Raw genomic sequence first — 18,320 nt, forward strand, 5'->3', positions numbered from 1 at the left:
CTAAAACAAAATAGACAGATAATCTTTTACATCCAAAGATCAATGAAATTTACACTCAATAAATTAATGTAATAAAAGAATTATTACTCTATAATAATACAACATGTCAGATGTCATGGATGACTAGACATATGATAATAGTGCAAATATACTCTAAGTACAATCCAGTAATAAATTGAACACAATTGTTGTCCCTTGGAACATTTAATTGCAAACTGCAACATGGTTGAAAAAAGCAGAGCAGAAGCCTGAAAATATAAACAAGAATAGGTCAGATTAAAAATAACCACTATTTTACTAAACAATTCGGAAAAAGAAAAGAAAGAAAGTGCATTGAAGAACTAGGAAGTGAAAGAAAGAAAAGAAAACGCTATACAAATGTATAGTAAATTAAATAGTAGGTTCCTCCGGCTTGTACATGCGAAATTGCCAGAAGAATGTATATTAATTTGGGTGCAAATGATGAAATATAGAGTTAGAATATAAGTTGAAGAACACATAAATTACGTGTCAGGAAGATGAAATTTACATATAATTTCCTAGTGTAATAAAAGTAACATAACCATGTAACTGAAACTAAATGATAGAATCCGTATGAAAAAAAACTAAGATTTAGATAAGAATAATAACCATATAACAGCTAAAGAGTAAAGACCATGACACGAACAAGGAGGTAAAAACAGCCACTAGCAGTTGATCCATGAACATCAGTTGATCTGCAAGTGATGTAATCAAATGAAGTAATCAACACAAGGCTAGCAGAATAATAGTGAAAGATGAATTTCCATGTCAGTTAATGATGTAATCAACACTGGCTGTACATATAGCATGTTCAAACGCAACAATGTAACACATAGATGACAGAACAGAAGTTATTAGGTGCAAAGTGCAAACACCCACATAAAAAAGAACTCAAGATATCCACTTCTAGAAAACAATGAGGCCTATGTATCCAATTCTACAACACTACTTTTGATGAAGTAAAACTTAGCTACAAGAAAGCATCTAGAGCCAAATAAAATTTCATAGAAAAATATATTTGATCACATTAATGACATGGACAAAAAATAAGCTGTATATAGAAGACAAAAAACAGGTGTTCCACGTATGAATAAAACACGAACTGTGTTCCAAAAATTATTGAAACTTTGAAATTACTTTTTTAAATCCAAGTTACATGTGAGACCCATGCAAGTTACATGTCATTAGCTAATATAATATGAGTAAATCCAAGTAAGTTGCATGTAGTAGACAAATGAAATATAGGATAAGATACCTAGCTTTTTCAACAAGGGAATACCGAATACATCTAAAATAGAAAGAAAATAAATTATAAGTAAAGTAAATGATTATCATTAGCAATCTAAAAGATCAAAAAAATTGAGCTACTGGCCCAAATTACTTAGAGACAATGTACATGTTAGCAAATTGACATAGGAATTGTGCAGATGGAAAAAAGTTCATTAACTCAAGGGCTAAATCTAACTAGCCATTGGAAACAAAGGGATCAAAATCAAAACACCTAGAAAACACCACCCATCTAACCAAATATATATGCTGATTGCAAAGATACTTAGATTTAATTTCTATGAAATGTATATTACCAGATAGTTAAGGTGGTAAGTGAAACCCCCATATACAAGCAAATTATTTAAAAATTGCAGATTCCCATAACTGTATGCAGATTAATCAGATGCAACATATTTTTTTCCTATGGATTGAAGATTACCAGATTAATTTGCGTAGTCAATGAAAACCCCAAATACAAGCAGATTGCCAAATCAGAAATTTCAGATTCCCACACCTATATTCAAATTAATCAGATAGAGCATATTTTTTCTATGGAATGCAGATTACCATATTAATTTTTGTGGTCGATGAAACCCTCCAAATACAAGCAAACTGCTTACTAACTAGCCAACATGAGAACTTGCTACTGCATTACTAAAACCACATGCTAAACATGCACGAGATAGCACCTAGAAGGATTAATCTAAATATACATGCATACAAGTACGAGTTATTTCACTGTAGCCAGAGACTAAATCGAAAGAACTCACACTATCATGAGTAGATCAATACAATAAGAGGTCCTAGCATGTGTAACGGCTAAGCTACTCTATCAGATTAATATATCAATGCAAAGAGAGAGATTCAGGCTTGAAATGTTGCACTATAGCATGAAAGAGACATTTCAAGATATATGAGCTAGAGCAGAACTAAGATCAAAAGGCTGGCCGGCAAGCAAGTATTAGCACCCTAGAATTTTGGAGTAAACAAGAAACTGAACTACATCTTGCAAACCTAATGATGGAAACTTGCTACTCCCTAGCTTCTTACCTACACAAGCGGGTAATTGAAGCTTCTTCAAGTAGCCTGAACATGCCTGACGGCTAACCAATGGAGAAATATCGGCGCTGCTTGAAAAACGGAGAAGCAAGCAACTAAACAAGTTAGTCTTGTTGCAGAGACGAACAAGAGCAAAAAGCAAATTGTGCAATCACTACACAAAACAAGAACCAAAAGTTATTGCTGCTGTAGCTGTTGACTGGACAAATCACTGCAACGCTAGAGAGTACCTCCGCAAGTAAGATTATTTTTGCAAGGAAATTAGCCAAAACACATCGAGGCAAATCTGATCGATCTGAAAATAGAGCCACAAGCTCATATCCTCAAGGATAAACAGATCGAGAAGAAGAATCCCAAAATATTAGAATCCAACATCAATTTTGAGAATTTTGATAAACCCTAGGTGAGGCACAAATTTGGGAAAAACATCAAAAATTATGAGTTTTACGAGGGGGATTTGCTAGTGAATCACTTAGGTGTGCTCACGGTTATCCTAGCACTGATTCACAAAAAAAAATTGCCTCAAAAAGCTCTCCAATCTAAGCACAGGTGATGGTTCAAATCGATTAAACATGTAATCAGCATACGAGATTAATCTGCTAGGCGGAATCGCAAAAACAACGGGTGGATCATCGATGAATCAGAAGCTAGACGATGAAGTGAATAGTAAGAACATAGGGGAAATCCTCACTGGGGTTCTAATCGTGCGCAAAAAGATGATTCAAATCAACTAGCAAAACAAGCAGCATAAGGGGATCATCTACTAAGCGTGGAATCACAAAAACAACAGGTCAATCGAGCATAACGAATCAGGAGCTAGAAGATGAACTAAACAGTTAGAACATGGGTAAAATCTCATCGCTGGGGATCTAATCGTGCGCGAAAAACTGATTCAAATCAACTAGGCAACAGGCATCATACGGGGGATCATCTATTGCAAAAACAACGGATGAATCGAAGGGGATCGTCAAACCCTAGAGTTATTGCCTACCTGAAAGAAGCCGAAGAGGAAGCGCACGAACAGAAATGAATGAGCAGACACCAGATAACGTAAGCGGCAACCTCCCTGCTAAAAAACAGGCGCGGTTCCCAAAAAATGCAAAATAATATATATGACAAAGTGAGCCCATATGTCAACAAGCAAACAAAACAAACAAACCAACACTGAGGATGGCAGATCGGACGGCAAAAGCAAAAATGCTCGAGCGCGGCAGAGATTGTTCGTTCTTTTTTTGCCAACCCTTAACCGTGTTCCGATTTTCCCACTCATTTCCCTGGTCTCCACGGCGCCATTAATCCAGTTGAAATATTGTTTATTGCTCTGAGCCAGTTGTGTATGTAAGTAGTCTTTTGACCAAACTGACGAATGTTCAGCTGATAACCTGGGAACAACGATATCCAATTGAGTGGACCTGGCAACTGACATAACACGGACGGAACCGTCGGTGAACACAAGAATCCGGCGAGCATCAGTGTGACGTTGAACACACGTTGACAACCACTGAACGACATGTCCCCACTGAGAAATGATAATTCTTCAGGCCAAACTTCTTTGGCTCCTTGCTTTGTTCTACAATACTGTACTACCTGGCTGCGTGGTGTATGAGTGTGACCACTTGAGAGCTGAGAAGAAAGAAAAGGCCCCAAAAGTTTTGTTCCCATGCGAACATTCGTACAGGCTGAAGAGCATCTAATGAATTATATAAGTATATAGCTCAATCAATCACTACTCACTAGTCAATTTGTTTTGGCCGTTTGCATTAGAACGAGCATGGATTGCCCGTGATGCAACAGGGTAGGGACAGCAACAGTTGCTTCGCAAGATTTTCTTGCAGATTAGCGAATTCAGCAGCAGCTCTGACTGAGTTTCTTGGATGCTGCGATGAGTGAATTCTGAACGTGACTCGGATTGGCAGCTCACCGGCCCTCGCCGCTGCTGAGCTGGGAGAAGACCTTGCTGTTGGCGGCGCCCACGTCGGTGACGCTGACGGCGGTCTCGTCGGGATCGCCCGTGGTCAGGAAGCTCGTGGACGACGGCACCCATCGCGGCACCACCACGTCCTCGGGGAACTGCGCTCCCGCGGCGCCGCTGTCCTCGAAGGCGTCCCGGCGCACGTGCGTCTCCTGCAGCTGCAGGCAGTACTCGAGGTTCCAGAGCACGTCGCCCATGGACGGCCGCTCCTGCCCGTAGTCCGCCAGGCACCTCTCCGCCGTCTCGGCAAACTTGCGCAGCGAGTTCTCGTTCACCTGCCCGGCGATCCGCGGGTCGGCGATCTTGTCCAGCTGCCCGCGCCGCTGCCACGTCACGGCCCACTCCGCCAGGTTGATCTGCTCCCGCTCCAGCGCCTGGTCGATCACCGGCCGCGCGCACAGCACCTCGAACAGCACCACCCCGAAGGAGTAGACGTCGGAGCGGTCCGTCAGCTGCTGCGTCTTGAAGTACTCCGGGTCCAGGTACCCGAAGCTGCCCTTCACCGCCGTGCTCACGTGCGTCTCCCCGAACGACGGGCCAACGCGGGACAGCCCGAAGTCGGCCACCTTGGCGATGAAGCCGTCGCCGAGGAGGATGTTGGTGGACTTGACGTCGCGGTGGATGATGTTCTCGGAGTAGCCCGTGTGCAGGTAGTGCAGCCCCCGCGCCGCGCCGATGCAGACCTCCAGCCGCTGCTTCCACGACAGCGGCGGCGCGTCGCCGGAGCCGGGACCGTACAGGTGGCTCCGCAGCGTGCCCTGCTCCATGTACTCGTACACCAGGATCATCTCCGCCTGCTCGTTGCAGTAGCCGATCAGGGACACCAGGTGCCGGTGCCGGATGCGGGACAGCACCACGATCTCCGTCTGGAACTCGGGGAGACCCTGCTTGGAAGCCCGCGTCGCGCGCTTCACCGCCACGCGGGTGCCGTCCCGGAGCACGCCCCGGTACACGTTGCCGAACCCGCCCACGCCGATCAGGTTGCGCTCGTGGAAGTTGTCCGTGGCCGCCTTGAGCTCCTCCAGCGGGATGTGCAGCTGCGTGCCCATCCTCTGCATCGCGCCGGTCGTGCCCTCGCCGCCGGACCGGCTCGACGGCTCCACGGGCCACCCGGAGCTGTCCTGTGTGTAGGGCGACCAAGGCAGGGTGCTGCCATCCTTCTCCACCTCCGGCGCGGGCCGCGGCACATGGCGGCGTCTCCTCCTCCGCAGCAGGACGATCAGGCAGAGCGCGGCGCACGCGAGGACGGAGGCGCCGAGCACGGCCGAGAGCGTGACGATCAAGACGGTCCTCTTGGTGGTGCTCGAGCTCAAATTATCCGAAGGTCGCAGCTGCATGATCTCCAGCCCGTTCAGGAAGCCGCCTTCGGTGGAGCTGCTCTTGACCGACTTGCCGATGCTGACGGTGAGGTTCCCGGTGTTCGGCGCCGTGGCCGCGTAGTCCAGGTAAAAGGCCTGCTGGTTCGCCTGCGTCGCGATTGTCTTCGTCGGCATCAGGTCTTGGGTACCAATGTCTGGGCCGATGAAGACGTTGAACATGATGCCTTCGCCGACGACGCTGTTCAACGGCTCGTAGTCGCAGAAGTGGAGACGGACGAGGTAGTTGGACCTTGCTTCCGCCGGGAAGGTCCACGTGATGTTGAAAAGCGGCGGTTGCAGCGATGCCCTGCCCGCCGACGGGTTCGTCGCGCGCTGCGACTTGTAGACAATGTCCGGCGCCACCTCGCTGGTGTAGTCGATGAACGCGATCTTGGTGCTCGTCGTGTTCACCATCGAGAGCCCCGGGGGGCCGAAGAGGAAGGGGTCGTCGGGGTGCCATGTCCGCCACAGCGTGTCGTTCTCCTTGCTCACCTTGGGGCCGCCCACGTTGAGGCGGTACACCGTCTCCAGCGCTTGCTGCCGCCACGTGGCTACGTTCGCCGCGGCGCCCACCGGCGTCACCGGGCTCGTGCTGTTCCACAGCAGCTCCGCCGGAGCCGGGAACAGCTCGACGGCGTTCACGAACGCGGCCGAGCCGGGGTCCGGCGTGAACATGACGCGGAAGTCGCCGGGGCCGCCGGCCGGGATGAAGAACTCCTTGACGACGCCGGCGCTCGGCGGCGTGAAGGAGGACAGCACGGTGTACGCGTCCCGAGTGTACGCGTCCCGAACAGAGACTGCGAAGCGCGCGGACGAGATGCTTACGCCGGATTGCGAGGCGGCGAAAGGGAAGAAGTGGAGGCGGAGGACGAGGAACGCGGCGGAGTCGTCGTGGATATCAAGATTGTAGGAGAAGGCCGAGGTCGAGGCGCGCGCGGCGGCGTAGAGCTGTGAGGAGGCGCTGTTGGCGTTGGCGTCCGTCAGCGCCTGGGCACGCGAGGAGGCCAAGAACTTGTCGTCCGGGGTGAAATTGCGCGCTGGGCTGTCGCGCGGGAAGGAGACGCCGGAGGAGGCGCCGCAGGCGAGGAAGTAGGAGAAGGCCGGGGAGAAGGCGGGGAGGGCGGTGGACGGGAGGGAGGTGGCGAGGAGGAGGATGACGAGGACAGCCATTGAGGTGGTGGTGGTGGTAGTGGAGGCGTGCCGGCTGTGGGGGTGGCGGGCGACGAAGGGGAGGATAAGCAAGTGCGGCGAGGACGACCGAGTTGAGTGGTGTGTGGAGTCGGGCACGGGGAAGGTGGACTTGGATGGTGGGAGAAGGACACGGTGATGGTAGACAAGACACCGCGTGCTGGACTCGAGTGGAATGGACGACGGAGGGTCGGAGACTGGCTGGTTGCGTCCAAACTCCTTTGTGCGCGCGCCCACTCTGGTCAGCCATGTGTTCCACTCGGCTGAAAAGGCAGCAGCTTATTGTAGAGTTTTGTTCTCTTCTTTGGAGAGACAAGTGGTCTTTTCCGGTCTTTAAAAAACTTATGACTACTTATGTGATAACTTTTTTAAGCACAATACTAGCTTCGTCTTTAAATATATAACATTTATATAGATAAATATAGTAGTTAAAAAACCAATTTACTTATCCTAAACGTTATATATTTACTAGATGAATGTCTATATGTGCATAGCAAAGGGAGCAAAAACTTCACACAAGATAACATCAAGCATCTCCATGTATGCTTATGTACATACATCAATATATGTGCATAGTAGTGATTCTCTAGCAGAAACAGGCATGTTGCAGGCTAGCATCTTCCAAACAATACAAATTTACAGCACCAAGGGAGAAAACCTGAAATTTTCTGAATGTCGAATAATGACTCTACTTTGGTTGTAGGCAGTCCGAGCGAGCCATTGTGCATTCAATTAAATCACTAGAGTAACATTGGTTAGGCTCCAAATTTATGCGTGGTGGGTGTGCCAAGTTTTTTGTTCCAAAACTTCAAAGTATGTTTTAGATGAATTTTCAGCGTTTTCAATATTTAAGCTATTTTCACGAGATACACACTCTTCTTTCTATGCGGGCGATGTGCTTATGTTGTTCTATATTGTTGCCTTTCAATGACACATCAGAAATGTTTTGCTACGGTTTATCTTTGTGATGTTGAGCACCTCACACTTAAACAGCCTCCTTTACTAGGACGATGCGTATTGGCTATGTGGAAACTGTCAGAAAGTATCGCTTTTCTACACCTTTGATGAATGTAACGGCTGGGGTATTGTTATTTTCTTTGGAGCAACATTGGTTTATTCCGTTATGAAAAAAAGAACAACCCACCAGGCCGATATGACAATAGGCCCAATCCAACACAAACTTCGTACTTGTAGCCCTTAATGGGTCCAAATATGCAAAGGCCCATCATGTTTCTGCCTCGGTCTCGGGCCGGCTGGCCCCAGGGTATCTGCGGGGAAATTTTAGCAATAACGTCTACATTTTGCCGTCTGTGGAATTTCACATCGCCAAGTACTCGTCCCGTTTACCTTACACACACCACTAAAATTTACATCAGCTTAGGACTAGTAGTACACTTCATCAGTGCACTGACAAGTGACAGCACGTTAGTGGCCGAACCGATCACTCGATCCTGTCCTGATTCCTCAAGTCCTGATCCGACCTGCCCGATCTCACAACTTTTTGCGCGCCATGATTTGTGGATCCCAACCGCTCATTCCTTGGGCCACTCTTTCTCGCTCCCATTTCGCCGTCCATTCTGACTCCTACTTCCCCTGCGCCGACTGCGGACGCGCCAGATATGAGTTCAAACTTCAAATACAGTTTTTCATTCTCATTCCATTTTTCTATATATTTTTTAAAAAAGAACAGACCTGTGTTCCTAAACCCTGGCGAACTCGCCTTCTCTGCAGACACCGACGTCGATGGTCATCCTCCGGTCCTTCCCCTTGGTCGGCGACGACACCACCCTGCAGCAGTTCCTCCTCGGAGAATGCACGGCGCAACGCAACTTTCCCGTCAGATCAACAACATGACACGACGCACAATAACGTTTTCCGGCAGCGTGCATACCCGTTTCCAGAGGTCGGGGTCGGGCTTCTTGAGCACGACGACGCGGTCCAGCAGCGCGGCCGGGTCCGGGATGCGCCACCGGCACGGCGCGGCGGGCACGCGGTGGCGCTCGTACTCGGTCACCGTGGTGTTCCGCCGCCGGTCCAGCCGCGACTGGCGCATGTAGTGCACCTGCGGCCTCTGGCAGGGCTGGCGCGCCACGGCCCGGGTGTTGAACGCGTATGCCGTGTAGTCGGCGCGGCGGTACCAGTTGAGGAAGGTCCGCATCGGCGTCTCCATCTCCCGCGGCGACAGCACCCCGCGCACCACCACCACCGCGAACCCCCACGCCACCGACACCGTCCACTCCTTGCCGCCGTCGTAGCACACCGACTGCTGCGCTACGGCGGCCGGGTCCAGCGCCACGGGCCCCGCGAACAGCCGCCGCAGCGCCGTCGTCCGCGACTTCACCGTCGGGAACACCGGCTGCAAAAAGTCGAGGTGGTGCAGCGTCACCAGCGGCGCCACCGGGTGCGCGCCCAGGAGGCCCAGCACATCGCCCCACAGGTCGCACTGGTGGAACCCGGGGTGCCACGTCAGGGGCACGCCCAGCTCCGACATGCACGCGTGGACGCGGTCGTCGCTGCCGTGCAGCGCGGGGTACCGCTGGATGCAACCGTCCTGCATGCGCGCAAGCTGCGCCGCCAGCGCCGCGCTCACGGCGAACCCGCCGCCGCCGAACGCCATGCCGTACGAGAAGATGAGGTTCTGGATGTGGCTCTCCGACGGGCTCCCGATGTAGTACGGCTGCGTGTGATCGTACCGGGACAGCACCTCCGCCAGGTTGTCCGGGAAGAACACCGTGTCGTCGTCGCCCATGACGAACCACCGGGCGCCCGGGAGGCCCAGACGGAAGCTCTCCGAGACGATGCGCGTGATCCGCAGAGCCGACCGGCTGCCGGCGCCGTGCGTGTAGGGGAACCCGGACGTGTTGGCGCTGATCCTGATGCCGGGGAGCCCCGTGGAGGCGTTCCTGGAGTAGAGCTCCGGCACCGGCTTGTCCAGCCACACGAAGCCGCGCATCTCACCCGGCCGCCACCACACCTTGATGTACTCCCGCCGGCTCGCCCAGAGCGACGACGACGCGCCGATGCCGAACACGATGTGGCGCAGCCCGGTCGGCGCGGCGTCCTCGGACGGCTTCGGATTCGGCCGGGCCTTTGTTGGCGGCGAAAGCATGGCCGATGTAGACGACGACGACGACCTGCCGGCATTATTCCCCTTGGCATCCGCCGCGGCCGCGAGACGAGAGACGGCGGCACCGCTGCCCGGCGGGCACGGGCGGGAGTAGAACGGGGAGACGGCGAGCGCGGCCACGTAGAGCACCAGCACGGGCAGGAGTATGTAGAGGAGGAGGATGTAGAGGAACAAGGAGGAGGTCTTGGACTTGAGCGCCTGCTGCTTGCCGGCGGCGGAGTGCATGACAATGGCGCCTCCTCCTTTCATGCCAAATCAAGGACGCCTGCGATGATGATGGCGGGGCCAAAAGGAGCAGCGAGCGATGATCGCCAACGCCAATGATGGCATGGTTTAATATAGCAGCTCGCTGTGCAGTGTTCGTCCGTTGCAGTCGACGTACGTGTTTGTGGCCAAAGTCTGAGGAGGACTGGACAGGTGTTGCGCGGCGACGGCGGCATAATGTGTGCACATCCCAATGGGGTTTACCATAATCTGATTTTGTTTCTACAATACTATAAATAGCCTGGTCAATGGCCAAATCGCCTTTGTGTAGGATCGTTGTTCACTCTCTCCATGTCCTCCTGCTTTGGTCCAGTCAGCTAGTATCAGTTAACCTCGCTATGTATCTGCAGGTTCGAGATGTACCTCGCTATATATCCATCTTTGGCTGTACTAGACTTTGTTGTGATTGTCACGCTGCTTTTTGGCCCAAGTCTAAGATGATATAAAAACACTTGTTCAGCTGAAACTTTATTTTTGCCTTCACCGAATTGATCGCATGCATCCTGGAAACTAATCCATATTTGCTGCCTTTGCCCTTTACCTTCCGCACCCTATAACCCTATTCACATCCGTACAAGTGGAAGTGGAGAAGGATGTGTGTTCCAGGTAACTATATTACCCAAACCTGCCACTGTGTTTTTTTCCTACTCCCTCCATCCCAAATTACTATTCATTTTGACTTTTTTAGGTGCATGGCATTTGCTAAGTAAATGAATAGTAATTTGGGACAGAAGGAGTAGCTGACATATATTCTCAATCTGGATGGGACAGTGCTCCTCTCTTCTTCCTTGATCGGATAACAATTTCGCTCCCCGCTCCACTCTCTAGCATATAACCCTAGCAAATAGCTAGAGAGGCCGATGACATGACGCACACCAATACACACCATAGGTATGGCCACCACCAAAACCTCCCTTTAACCCTAAATGTCACCTGTGAACATTGAAACTCCGAAACCCTAACCACCTCTCCAAATCGCGCTGCCTCCTACTGTCGACTGAAGAAGAATTAGATTATTTCTGTCTAAGATCTAGAAGGTAGGAGTAATCAACTTTTTGAACAAAATGTTATTGATCATATTCCTTGAGTGACTTTTCAACTTCACGAACCTAATTATTATCGTTCATATAATATGATGGTCTAGCCAGATAACCATAGGGGAAAAATAAATTAAATACTTGAGTGAAACAAGTTCAAAATTAATCAACAAACCTGGCTTGATGGTCAAATTAGTTGCTCGAATTGGGCATCACGGAGGCAACTGAAAAAAAAAACTTTAGGGTTTCACAAAAAAAACTGAGGGCCAAATCTCGAATCTAACCTATTTGGTTTCTTCTTTCCACACGGCGGGCTAGTGTTTGAATTCAAATTGTAGACCAGGTTCAGTTCAAATTTCGAACTAAATGGTGAAAATCCCTAACGTAACTTTTGGATTTGGCGATTTTTTAAATACCAGGATGGCACAGACTTGTTACTACTTCGGAGTGCAGTGTTGTTTCAGTGAGGAGCCGGTAGTATACAGCCAGAGACAGTTTTGCCCCTCGCTGGAGATATATGCTGCTTCTTTGAAAAGGTGATTTGCACTAGTTCCTGTGTACAAGGACGAATCTTTGGATATGTAAAGCGCAATGCTACTAGTCTACTACTGACGAAGTGTTCTGCGGCAACAGCATTTGTGATGGACATCTTTTGTTCTTCTCCCTGTTGTGACGCCAGAAATTGGCAGATTACGAAAGTGACATCCTACCTGACCAAATCTCCGGAGCTTTACACAAATCCCTCATTGCGGTCTGAACAAATGTAATTTAAGTTGTTGCTTATGTGTGCCTAATGATTGCTGGTTGAGCAGTGTTGCAGCAAGCAACCCAAGATTAACTATTTGACACGCACGGCTGGGCTACGACGATTGCGATCTGACCTCTCTAATTTATGTATTTGACAATAACTCATCATGCTCGATCATGCTTGGTATTTATTTGAATTTGCTGTTTTTTCTCTACAAAAAAGCCTGTTGATATTTATTCACTTGCTGATTATTGTACATATTTGATTCTTCAAGCGGCCAAATATACTTATTTATATATACTATTACATTTTATTTATCACTGCTTTTCCCTTTTTTATACGGGTACGGCATGTACTAGCATGTATGTGCACTATGTTAGTATGAGCCCCTTTAGTAGTGCTTCGGCTCCGACTTCTCCTGCGGCTCCTCGCTGGAGCACTAGAGGAGCCGGAGCTGTTTGCTACTAAGAAACCGGAGGGGGAAAAAATGGCTCCTCCAGCTTCTCCTCCAGCTTCTCCACATTTTAGGGTGAGCCGGAGCCCTGTCAAGGTGGGGCCTATAGTTAGTCATTAATATGTTTTTCTATGAGGCTCATTTATATGCTTGAAAGTGTCATAAGAAGGTTACAGCTAGCTTTGGTTCAATCCTTGCGCATATTGCATGTCCGTAAAACTGCAGGAGAACTGGGTAAAGAACCAATGCAACAGAAACCGTATGTATGCAAGACTTTTCTGCGGTTCCTTCCATGCATGAACAGATGAACTGACGAGCATTCTCATTCTACCAGCAACACCATATCGCCTGCATAAATTGAGTTGTTGAATCCTTCACCAATTTGGCAAACAATTAACTTGCATGCAATGCTTTTGTCCACTAGCTAGCTATACAGTTCCGACCGGCTAACTGCGCCTGCGCGCGTCCAAACTGCTCTCGATTCCATTCTGTACACACGCTACATAACTCAGGCAGCAGGCAGCAAGCCCCCCGGCCAACTCGGCGGTGGCGATCGATCGAGACCCGCCGCGCGCCGCGCCGGGACCGGGAGCGGCATCAGGCAAGCAAAGCCACCAAAAAGCCAAACAAATACTGGAGCGCGCGCACGCCGTCCGCTAGGCGCCGGTACGACATCCCCATCGGTCACAACTCACCCGCAGCTCGATCGATCGGCCGCTGCATCTGTCACCCGGCCAGGTCGCGCAGCAGGTGGAACCCGGCGCCGAGACTCCGGTAGTGGTCCTGCCCGGCGTGCGGCGGCGCCTCGCCGTCGATGCCACCCGCCGCGCCGAACTGGACGTGGTGTCCGTGCCCCTGGTGCACGCCGCCGTCCATCTGCTGGCCGCCTACCGCCGCGAACAGGTACCCCGCGCCGCCGCCGCCGTGGTGGTGCGCGGACGACGGCGGCGCGCCGAACGCGATGTTCACGCCGCCGCCGTCGTGGAAGTCGTGCTGCTGCAGGCCCAGCGTCAGGGACACGCCGCCGAAGCCCCCGGCCTGCTGGTGGTTGTGCTGGTCGCCGCCGCCGTACGCGTCGAAGTCGAGGTGGTCCATGATGCCGAAGTTCGCGAGCCGCGAGACGCCGCCGCCCGCGCCGCCGATGTTCACGACCGAGGCTAGCGACCCCGTGTCGTGCATGAGCTGCGCCCGCGTCGGCTTCCGGTCGACACCGTTCTCCCCGCCATCAGCCACCTCGCGCCCCCCGGCGGCGCCGCCGCCGTGCGCCTCGGAGGCGTGGCTGCTGCTAGGGTTAGGGTTTACGCTGTGCTGCCCCCCGCTGCCGCCGCCGTCGTCCAGCTGGCCGTCCTTCATCTCCTCCACGTACATCTCCTCCACCATCGGCTTCCACAGCCTCACCCGGGCATTGATGAACCAGTTGGACACCTGCGGCACACATGCCATCCATCGGCGTCGTTGTAGTGAGAGGTACACGGATCATGGATGCTTAAAAGAAAGGAATCTTTTCCCGAAACGTTTGCAAGCACAAGAGGACATGGCGCGACCATGACATAGCAACCAATGAATTGATGTGTCATCCACGCGACGCCGATCGAATCAGCGCCCATACAAGTTTAGCACACGTCGTCGTATTATTCTCAAACACCCGCACCCGGTCGATGCAAACAACACGGCAAGGTTGAAATTTCTTCCTTCCCTTTTAGCTTTTTGTATAGGAATGGATGTTGGATTCTAAAGCTAGCTAGTTGAGCTGAGCTAGAGTATGCACGTACCTGGCTCCTTGAGAGGCCTGTCTGGCGAGCCAAAATGTGCTTATCCACGTCGCTTGGATACCTGATTGATGAGATAATTTGAGCAAGACATACACACAAACAAAATATTAGTTTGAGTTCCATGTTTAATTTTTTTCTGAAAAAACAAAATACTAATATACGCATTGCATGCACTATTGTGAAGTAGTACTACGAGCTCAGAATAAAAGTTACAAGCACTAAATTAAATCATATGAACCAAACACATGTAATTATATTTCTTAGTAATAAAACTAACTTAAGAATGAGAAGGATACGCGTACTCCTACGTGATAATTAAGTACACGAGTAAGGTAGGTAGTTAGCTGGCATCACCGAATTAGCAAGGGCACGTGACATTATGTCTATGCTTAAGTAGCATCCGCTGGACAGATTTTGCAAATGGCCATTATTTGATCAAAGCATTCATTTGATGCGGCAGCACGCACGTACTACTGGCCAAGACACATTGTGGGCCGGAAAAGAACAATGCTGTGGAACAAATCGTACCAAGGAAATTAAGCGGATTAGCAGATACCATCACAATTAAACTAATGGTCCCGTGCTAATAAACTTACGCTAAGCTAGTACTCCCGCCGTCCCAAATTACTATTATTTTTTATTTTTCTAGATACATAGCTTTTATTACGCAGTTAGATATATATTATGCATAGATACGTAGCAAATACTATGTACCTAAAGTTAAAACGAAAAGTAATTTGGGATGGAGACAGTAGCACGTACGAGTGACTACAAGCTTTTTTTGAGAGGACCAGTGACAACAAGCTTAGTGACGTGATTACTTGCATCAGTAGCTTGGTTGCTCGCTAGCTTAAGTACAAGCTACAAATAATAGTCTAGTATTGCTATCGATCTATAGCTGGCTTGCACTTGTTGTTGCACACAGCATGTTAATTGTAAGCTTAAAAAGATCAATATATAACTGATGAAAAACTTTAAATGCATGTATGCATGTGTACTAAGCATAATCATGGTGTGTGTGTGCGCGCGCGCTTACGGGTGCAGGAAGTGCTCGAAGAGCCAGGCGCGGAGGATGGTGACGGCGCGCTCGGGGAGGCCACGCTGGGGTCGCCATGGGTGGCTCTCCATCATGCCGGCCTGGGTGAGCGCCTTCTGCTGGCGGATGCACTGGTCGAGCACCCTGAGCCGGGGCGTGTCCCCGCGCGTCATCCCGGGCACGGACACGTCCTTCTCCCCGAGCGCCTTGCGCGCCGCCTGCAGCTGCGCCACGATCCCGTCCCGCAGGCTCCGGAAGTGCCGCGAGATCGTGCGCGACGCTAGCGCCGTGTACGCCGCCGCCGCGCGCTCCCCGGCCACCGCCTCGAACCCGCCCGCCAGCGACCGCATCAGCTCGCAGTACCTCCGGTATCTCCTGTCCACCTGCCATACACACGTTTTCGTCTTTCGATCAGCGAAGGCCGTACAAAAAAATACATGCTCTCCATCGAGCAGTAAGTAACGAAACAAGCTCGATCGAGTTACATTTTACGTTTTGACAGACGCATACTTTTCCACTCCTATGCTGCTAGCTGCTGCTCCACTGACCACTAGCAAGATTCGTACGCAAGTACGACTAGCGCAGACCACAGAGCACGGATACGTAGACGCAGTAACAAGTGATGGTCAATGTAACAGTGAAACGGTAAACACTACTGCCAGTGCGGTAACTTGTAGTCGTCTCTGCCCCTGGACATAGAACTCTGCAAAGTCCAATTCACATGCACGAACCGAGCTGCAGCTGCAGCTGCTGCCTGGTGCAACTGCTCAGCAGGACAGCAGCACCTACAGTGTACAGTACCAGTAAAATTTTGTTGTGTGACTGTGTGAGCCGAGCCGAGGCATTGATGGCAAGGGATGGGCGTGCAAAGAGAAAGAGGCCATGGAGCTGCTACTGCTAGCAGCATGCAGAAGAGAGAGGGAGGGCAGCTAGCTCCAAGCTCTTGCACCCGCAGAGTCATGGCGCTGTGCAGAGACTGTGTGTGAGAGTCCGCTGCAGGCTGCACCAGCACTGCTGCATGTATGACCGGCCGGCCGGCTGCGCCTAGGGAGGGGACCCGTGCCCCAGTGGCGTAGAGAGATGGATGGAAGATACCTAAGCGGGGGGAGGGAATAGAGGTTTCCAAAAGCGAAGGGCGAGGCCCCAGAATGGCGCCCCTTCCCTGCCCTAGTCGCAGGTGCACCCTTCCGGCAACCATAATTGAACTCCTAGTACTTTCCTGTTACCTTTTCCTCCCCCCCTCAGATTCGTCTTGGACCAGCGCCTAATCAGGATTAGCTAGCTTCGATCATCGGTCGGTCGGTCGCTCACCTCTTCCAGCATGATGTAGAGCTTGTCCTTGAGCCGCTGCAGCTCCAGCGCGTCCATGGCCTGGATCTGCGGCGACGGGGCCCAGGAGGCCGACGACGACGACCCTTCGCCGCCGTCTTCTTGCTGCTGCTGCGACGACGGCTGCTTTGCCGTTACCGCCTTGGCGCGCTTGTTGCTGGCGGCGGCGCTGTCGACGGGGAGGCTGCAGAACTCCTGCAGCAGCTGCTGCGCCGGGACGAGGAACTTGGAGCTGCGCAGGTGCCACGCGCCCGCGTGCTGCGGCCCCTGCGGCGTGGGCGCGGTGTAGTCGTTCTGCATCCACGCCGCCGGCGCCGGGTGCTGCTGCTGATGGTGCCGGGACGAGCCGCTGAGGTGCTCGTGCAACGTCACGCCCACGCCACCGCCATCGGGCCGGCACAGAGACAGCGACAGCGGCGCCTGGCTCGGCTGCTGCTGATGATGATGGCCGGCGGCGCTCAGGAACTGCATGGTGGCCGCGTTCGCGGAGCCGCCGTTGGGCCCCGCGTCGTCGAGCACGGCCTTGCTGTGACCGTGGCCGTGAGCCGCGGCAGGCATGGCGGCCAGGCCTCCTCGCATGCTGCCGAGGAACTCCATGTCGGCGTGCAAGCCGTAGAGCTCCGGCGCCCCTTCCTCCATGGCCGTGGCGTCCGCCGCCGCCGAGAAGTAGTCCGCGAAACCCAGGTTGGGATCGTGCGCCATCTCCGTACGTCGTCAGCAGGCTCGATCGGCAGGCAGGCCACCGAAAGGCTTCCTCCCTTAAAGCTAGCACACACAAGCAAGGCGGCAATCAGCAAAGCACGGCGGCTAGCTAGCTGAGGGAAGCACAGCACCACAGGGAAACAAAGAGTAGGAACAACGAAAGGGAGAACTCACTTTTGTCGTGCAAAAAGTGGCGGTCTTTCAGAGAGAGAGCCTGGCCGACCAAATCTTTCCTGACATAACTAGAAGAGAAGAAGAAGGAGCGGGATGTTCCCAGTTAGTACTGAGCAGTGGTACCACCAGAGAGCAGCAGCAGTGATCCATGGCGCTACTTAGTAAGTAAGAACAACACTCATCGATCGATCAGCACCGATACGATCCGATTGAGAAAGACACAACACATACTACGGAGATAGACAGACACAGAAAACACAAGCAAGCTAAGCTAAGCTAAGCTAAGTGAATATAAAAGACGATGCGTTGCAAGTAGCTAGCAATCCGGGCGGGGCAAGAGCAGCTAGGCAAAATAGTAGCAGCTATAGGGCCCCCTTTACCTCGCACAAGCAAGAATCTTGCTTTGTCTTGGGAGGGCAGGGAAAAGGAGGAAATTGGGATCAAAAGGCGGGGTGATTTGGACGCCCGGGTCTTAAAGAAACCAACCAAACCAAAGATCTCATCGCAGGAAAAAGCAAGCGCGCGAGCAGGAAACGGGAAAAAGGTGGGGGCGACGGCAGGCAGGAAAAGCATACATGGCGAGCGAGCTACTCCTGAGAGAGCTGATGAGCTCTCCTCTCGCAGAGTCGCAGGCAGCAGCCTCAGCTCGGCGAGGGTGGTGGTTGCCGCGTCAAGCTCTCTCGCCCCGCCCTGCCGCTGCCACTGCTACTTCCTCTGATGCTTCTCTGCACCGCGTGCCACACTGCTAGCTGCATCCCATCCAAATATCTGGATTCTGGACTCACGAGGGGTAGCGCCAGTATTTGTATG

General features: G+C 51.6%; 3 protein-coding genes across 5 annotated transcripts; all 3 read right to left on the bottom strand.

Annotated features, from left to right (window-relative positions):
- Positions 1-3,400: 3,400 nt before the first annotated feature.
- On the bottom strand, positions 3,401-6,988 carry LOC117840149 (probable receptor-like protein kinase At5g24010). The gene has a single exon (XM_034720609.2). The coding sequence runs from the start codon at positions 6,847-6,849 to the stop codon at positions 4,267-4,269; it is 2,583 nt and encodes an 860-aa protein (XP_034576500.1). The 5' UTR covers positions 6,850-6,988; the 3' UTR covers positions 3,401-4,266.
- Positions 6,989-7,984: 996 nt separating this feature from the next.
- LOC117839685 (uncharacterized) lies at positions 7,985-12,666 on the bottom strand. Its single transcript, XM_034720077.2, has 3 exons — positions 8,759-12,666; positions 8,560-8,696; positions 7,985-8,469 (listed from the first exon to the last, which is right to left on the bottom strand). The coding sequence occupies exons 1-2, from the start codon at positions 10,241-10,243 to the stop codon at positions 8,568-8,570; spliced, it is 1,614 nt and encodes a 537-aa protein (XP_034575968.1). The 5' UTR covers positions 10,244-12,666; the 3' UTR covers positions 7,985-8,469; positions 8,560-8,567.
- A 156-nt stretch (positions 12,667-12,822) lies between these two features.
- LOC117839684 (homeobox protein BEL1 homolog) lies at positions 12,823-18,320 on the bottom strand. 3 transcript variants are annotated; one of them, XM_034720074.2, is made up of 6 exons: positions 18,086-18,320; positions 17,511-17,578; positions 16,617-17,399; positions 15,306-15,688; positions 14,270-14,330; positions 12,823-13,922 (listed from the first exon to the last, which is right to left on the bottom strand). In XM_034720074.2, exons 3-6 carry the CDS (start codon positions 17,334-17,336, stop codon positions 13,224-13,226), a joined length of 1,863 nt encoding a protein of 620 aa, XP_034575965.1. In that variant the 5' UTR covers positions 17,337-17,399; positions 17,511-17,578; positions 18,086-18,320; the 3' UTR covers positions 12,823-13,223. The 3 variants fall into 3 exon arrangements, with proteins under 3 accessions (XP_034575965.1, XP_034575967.1, XP_034575966.1); XM_034720076.2 differs by lacking the exon at positions 18,086-18,320 and adding an exon at positions 17,891-18,079; XM_034720075.2 differs by lacking the exon at positions 18,086-18,320 and having other exon boundaries at positions 17,511-17,884.

This window comes from Setaria viridis, chromosome 9, assembly GCF_005286985.2.
Source record: "Setaria viridis chromosome 9, Setaria_viridis_v4.0, whole genome shotgun sequence".
Classification (NCBI taxonomy): domain Eukaryota; kingdom Viridiplantae; phylum Streptophyta; class Magnoliopsida; order Poales; family Poaceae; genus Setaria; species Setaria viridis.

What these genes read in the sequence shown, in the direction of transcription:
- LOC117840149 (XM_034720609.2), bottom strand. Translation starts at nt 6,849, where the DNA reads ATGGCTGTCCTCGTCATCCTCCTCCTCGCCACCTCCCTCCCGTCCACC.
- LOC117839685 (XM_034720077.2), bottom strand. Translation starts at nt 10,243, where the DNA reads ATGAAAGGAGGAGGCGCCATTGTCATGCACTCCGCCGCCGGCAAGCAG. An exon ending in ACCCCGACCTCTGGAAACGG is followed by an intron (nt 8,697 to 8,758) that starts GTATGCACGCTG and finishes CTGACGGGAAAG; the next exon opens with TTGCGTTGCGCCGTGCATTC.
- LOC117839684 (XM_034720074.2), bottom strand. Translation starts at nt 17,336, where the DNA reads ATGGCGCACGATCCCAACCTGGGTTTCGCGGACTACTTCTCGGCGGCG. An exon ending in TCTACATCATGCTGGAAGAG is followed by an intron (nt 15,689 to 16,616) that starts GTGAGCGACCGA and finishes TGTGTATGGCAG; the next exon opens with GTGGACAGGAGATACCGGAG. An exon ending in CAGGCCTCTCAAGGAGCCAG is followed by an intron (nt 13,923 to 14,269) that starts GTACGTGCATAC and finishes TGTGTGCCGCAG; the next exon opens with GTGTCCAACTGGTTCATCAA.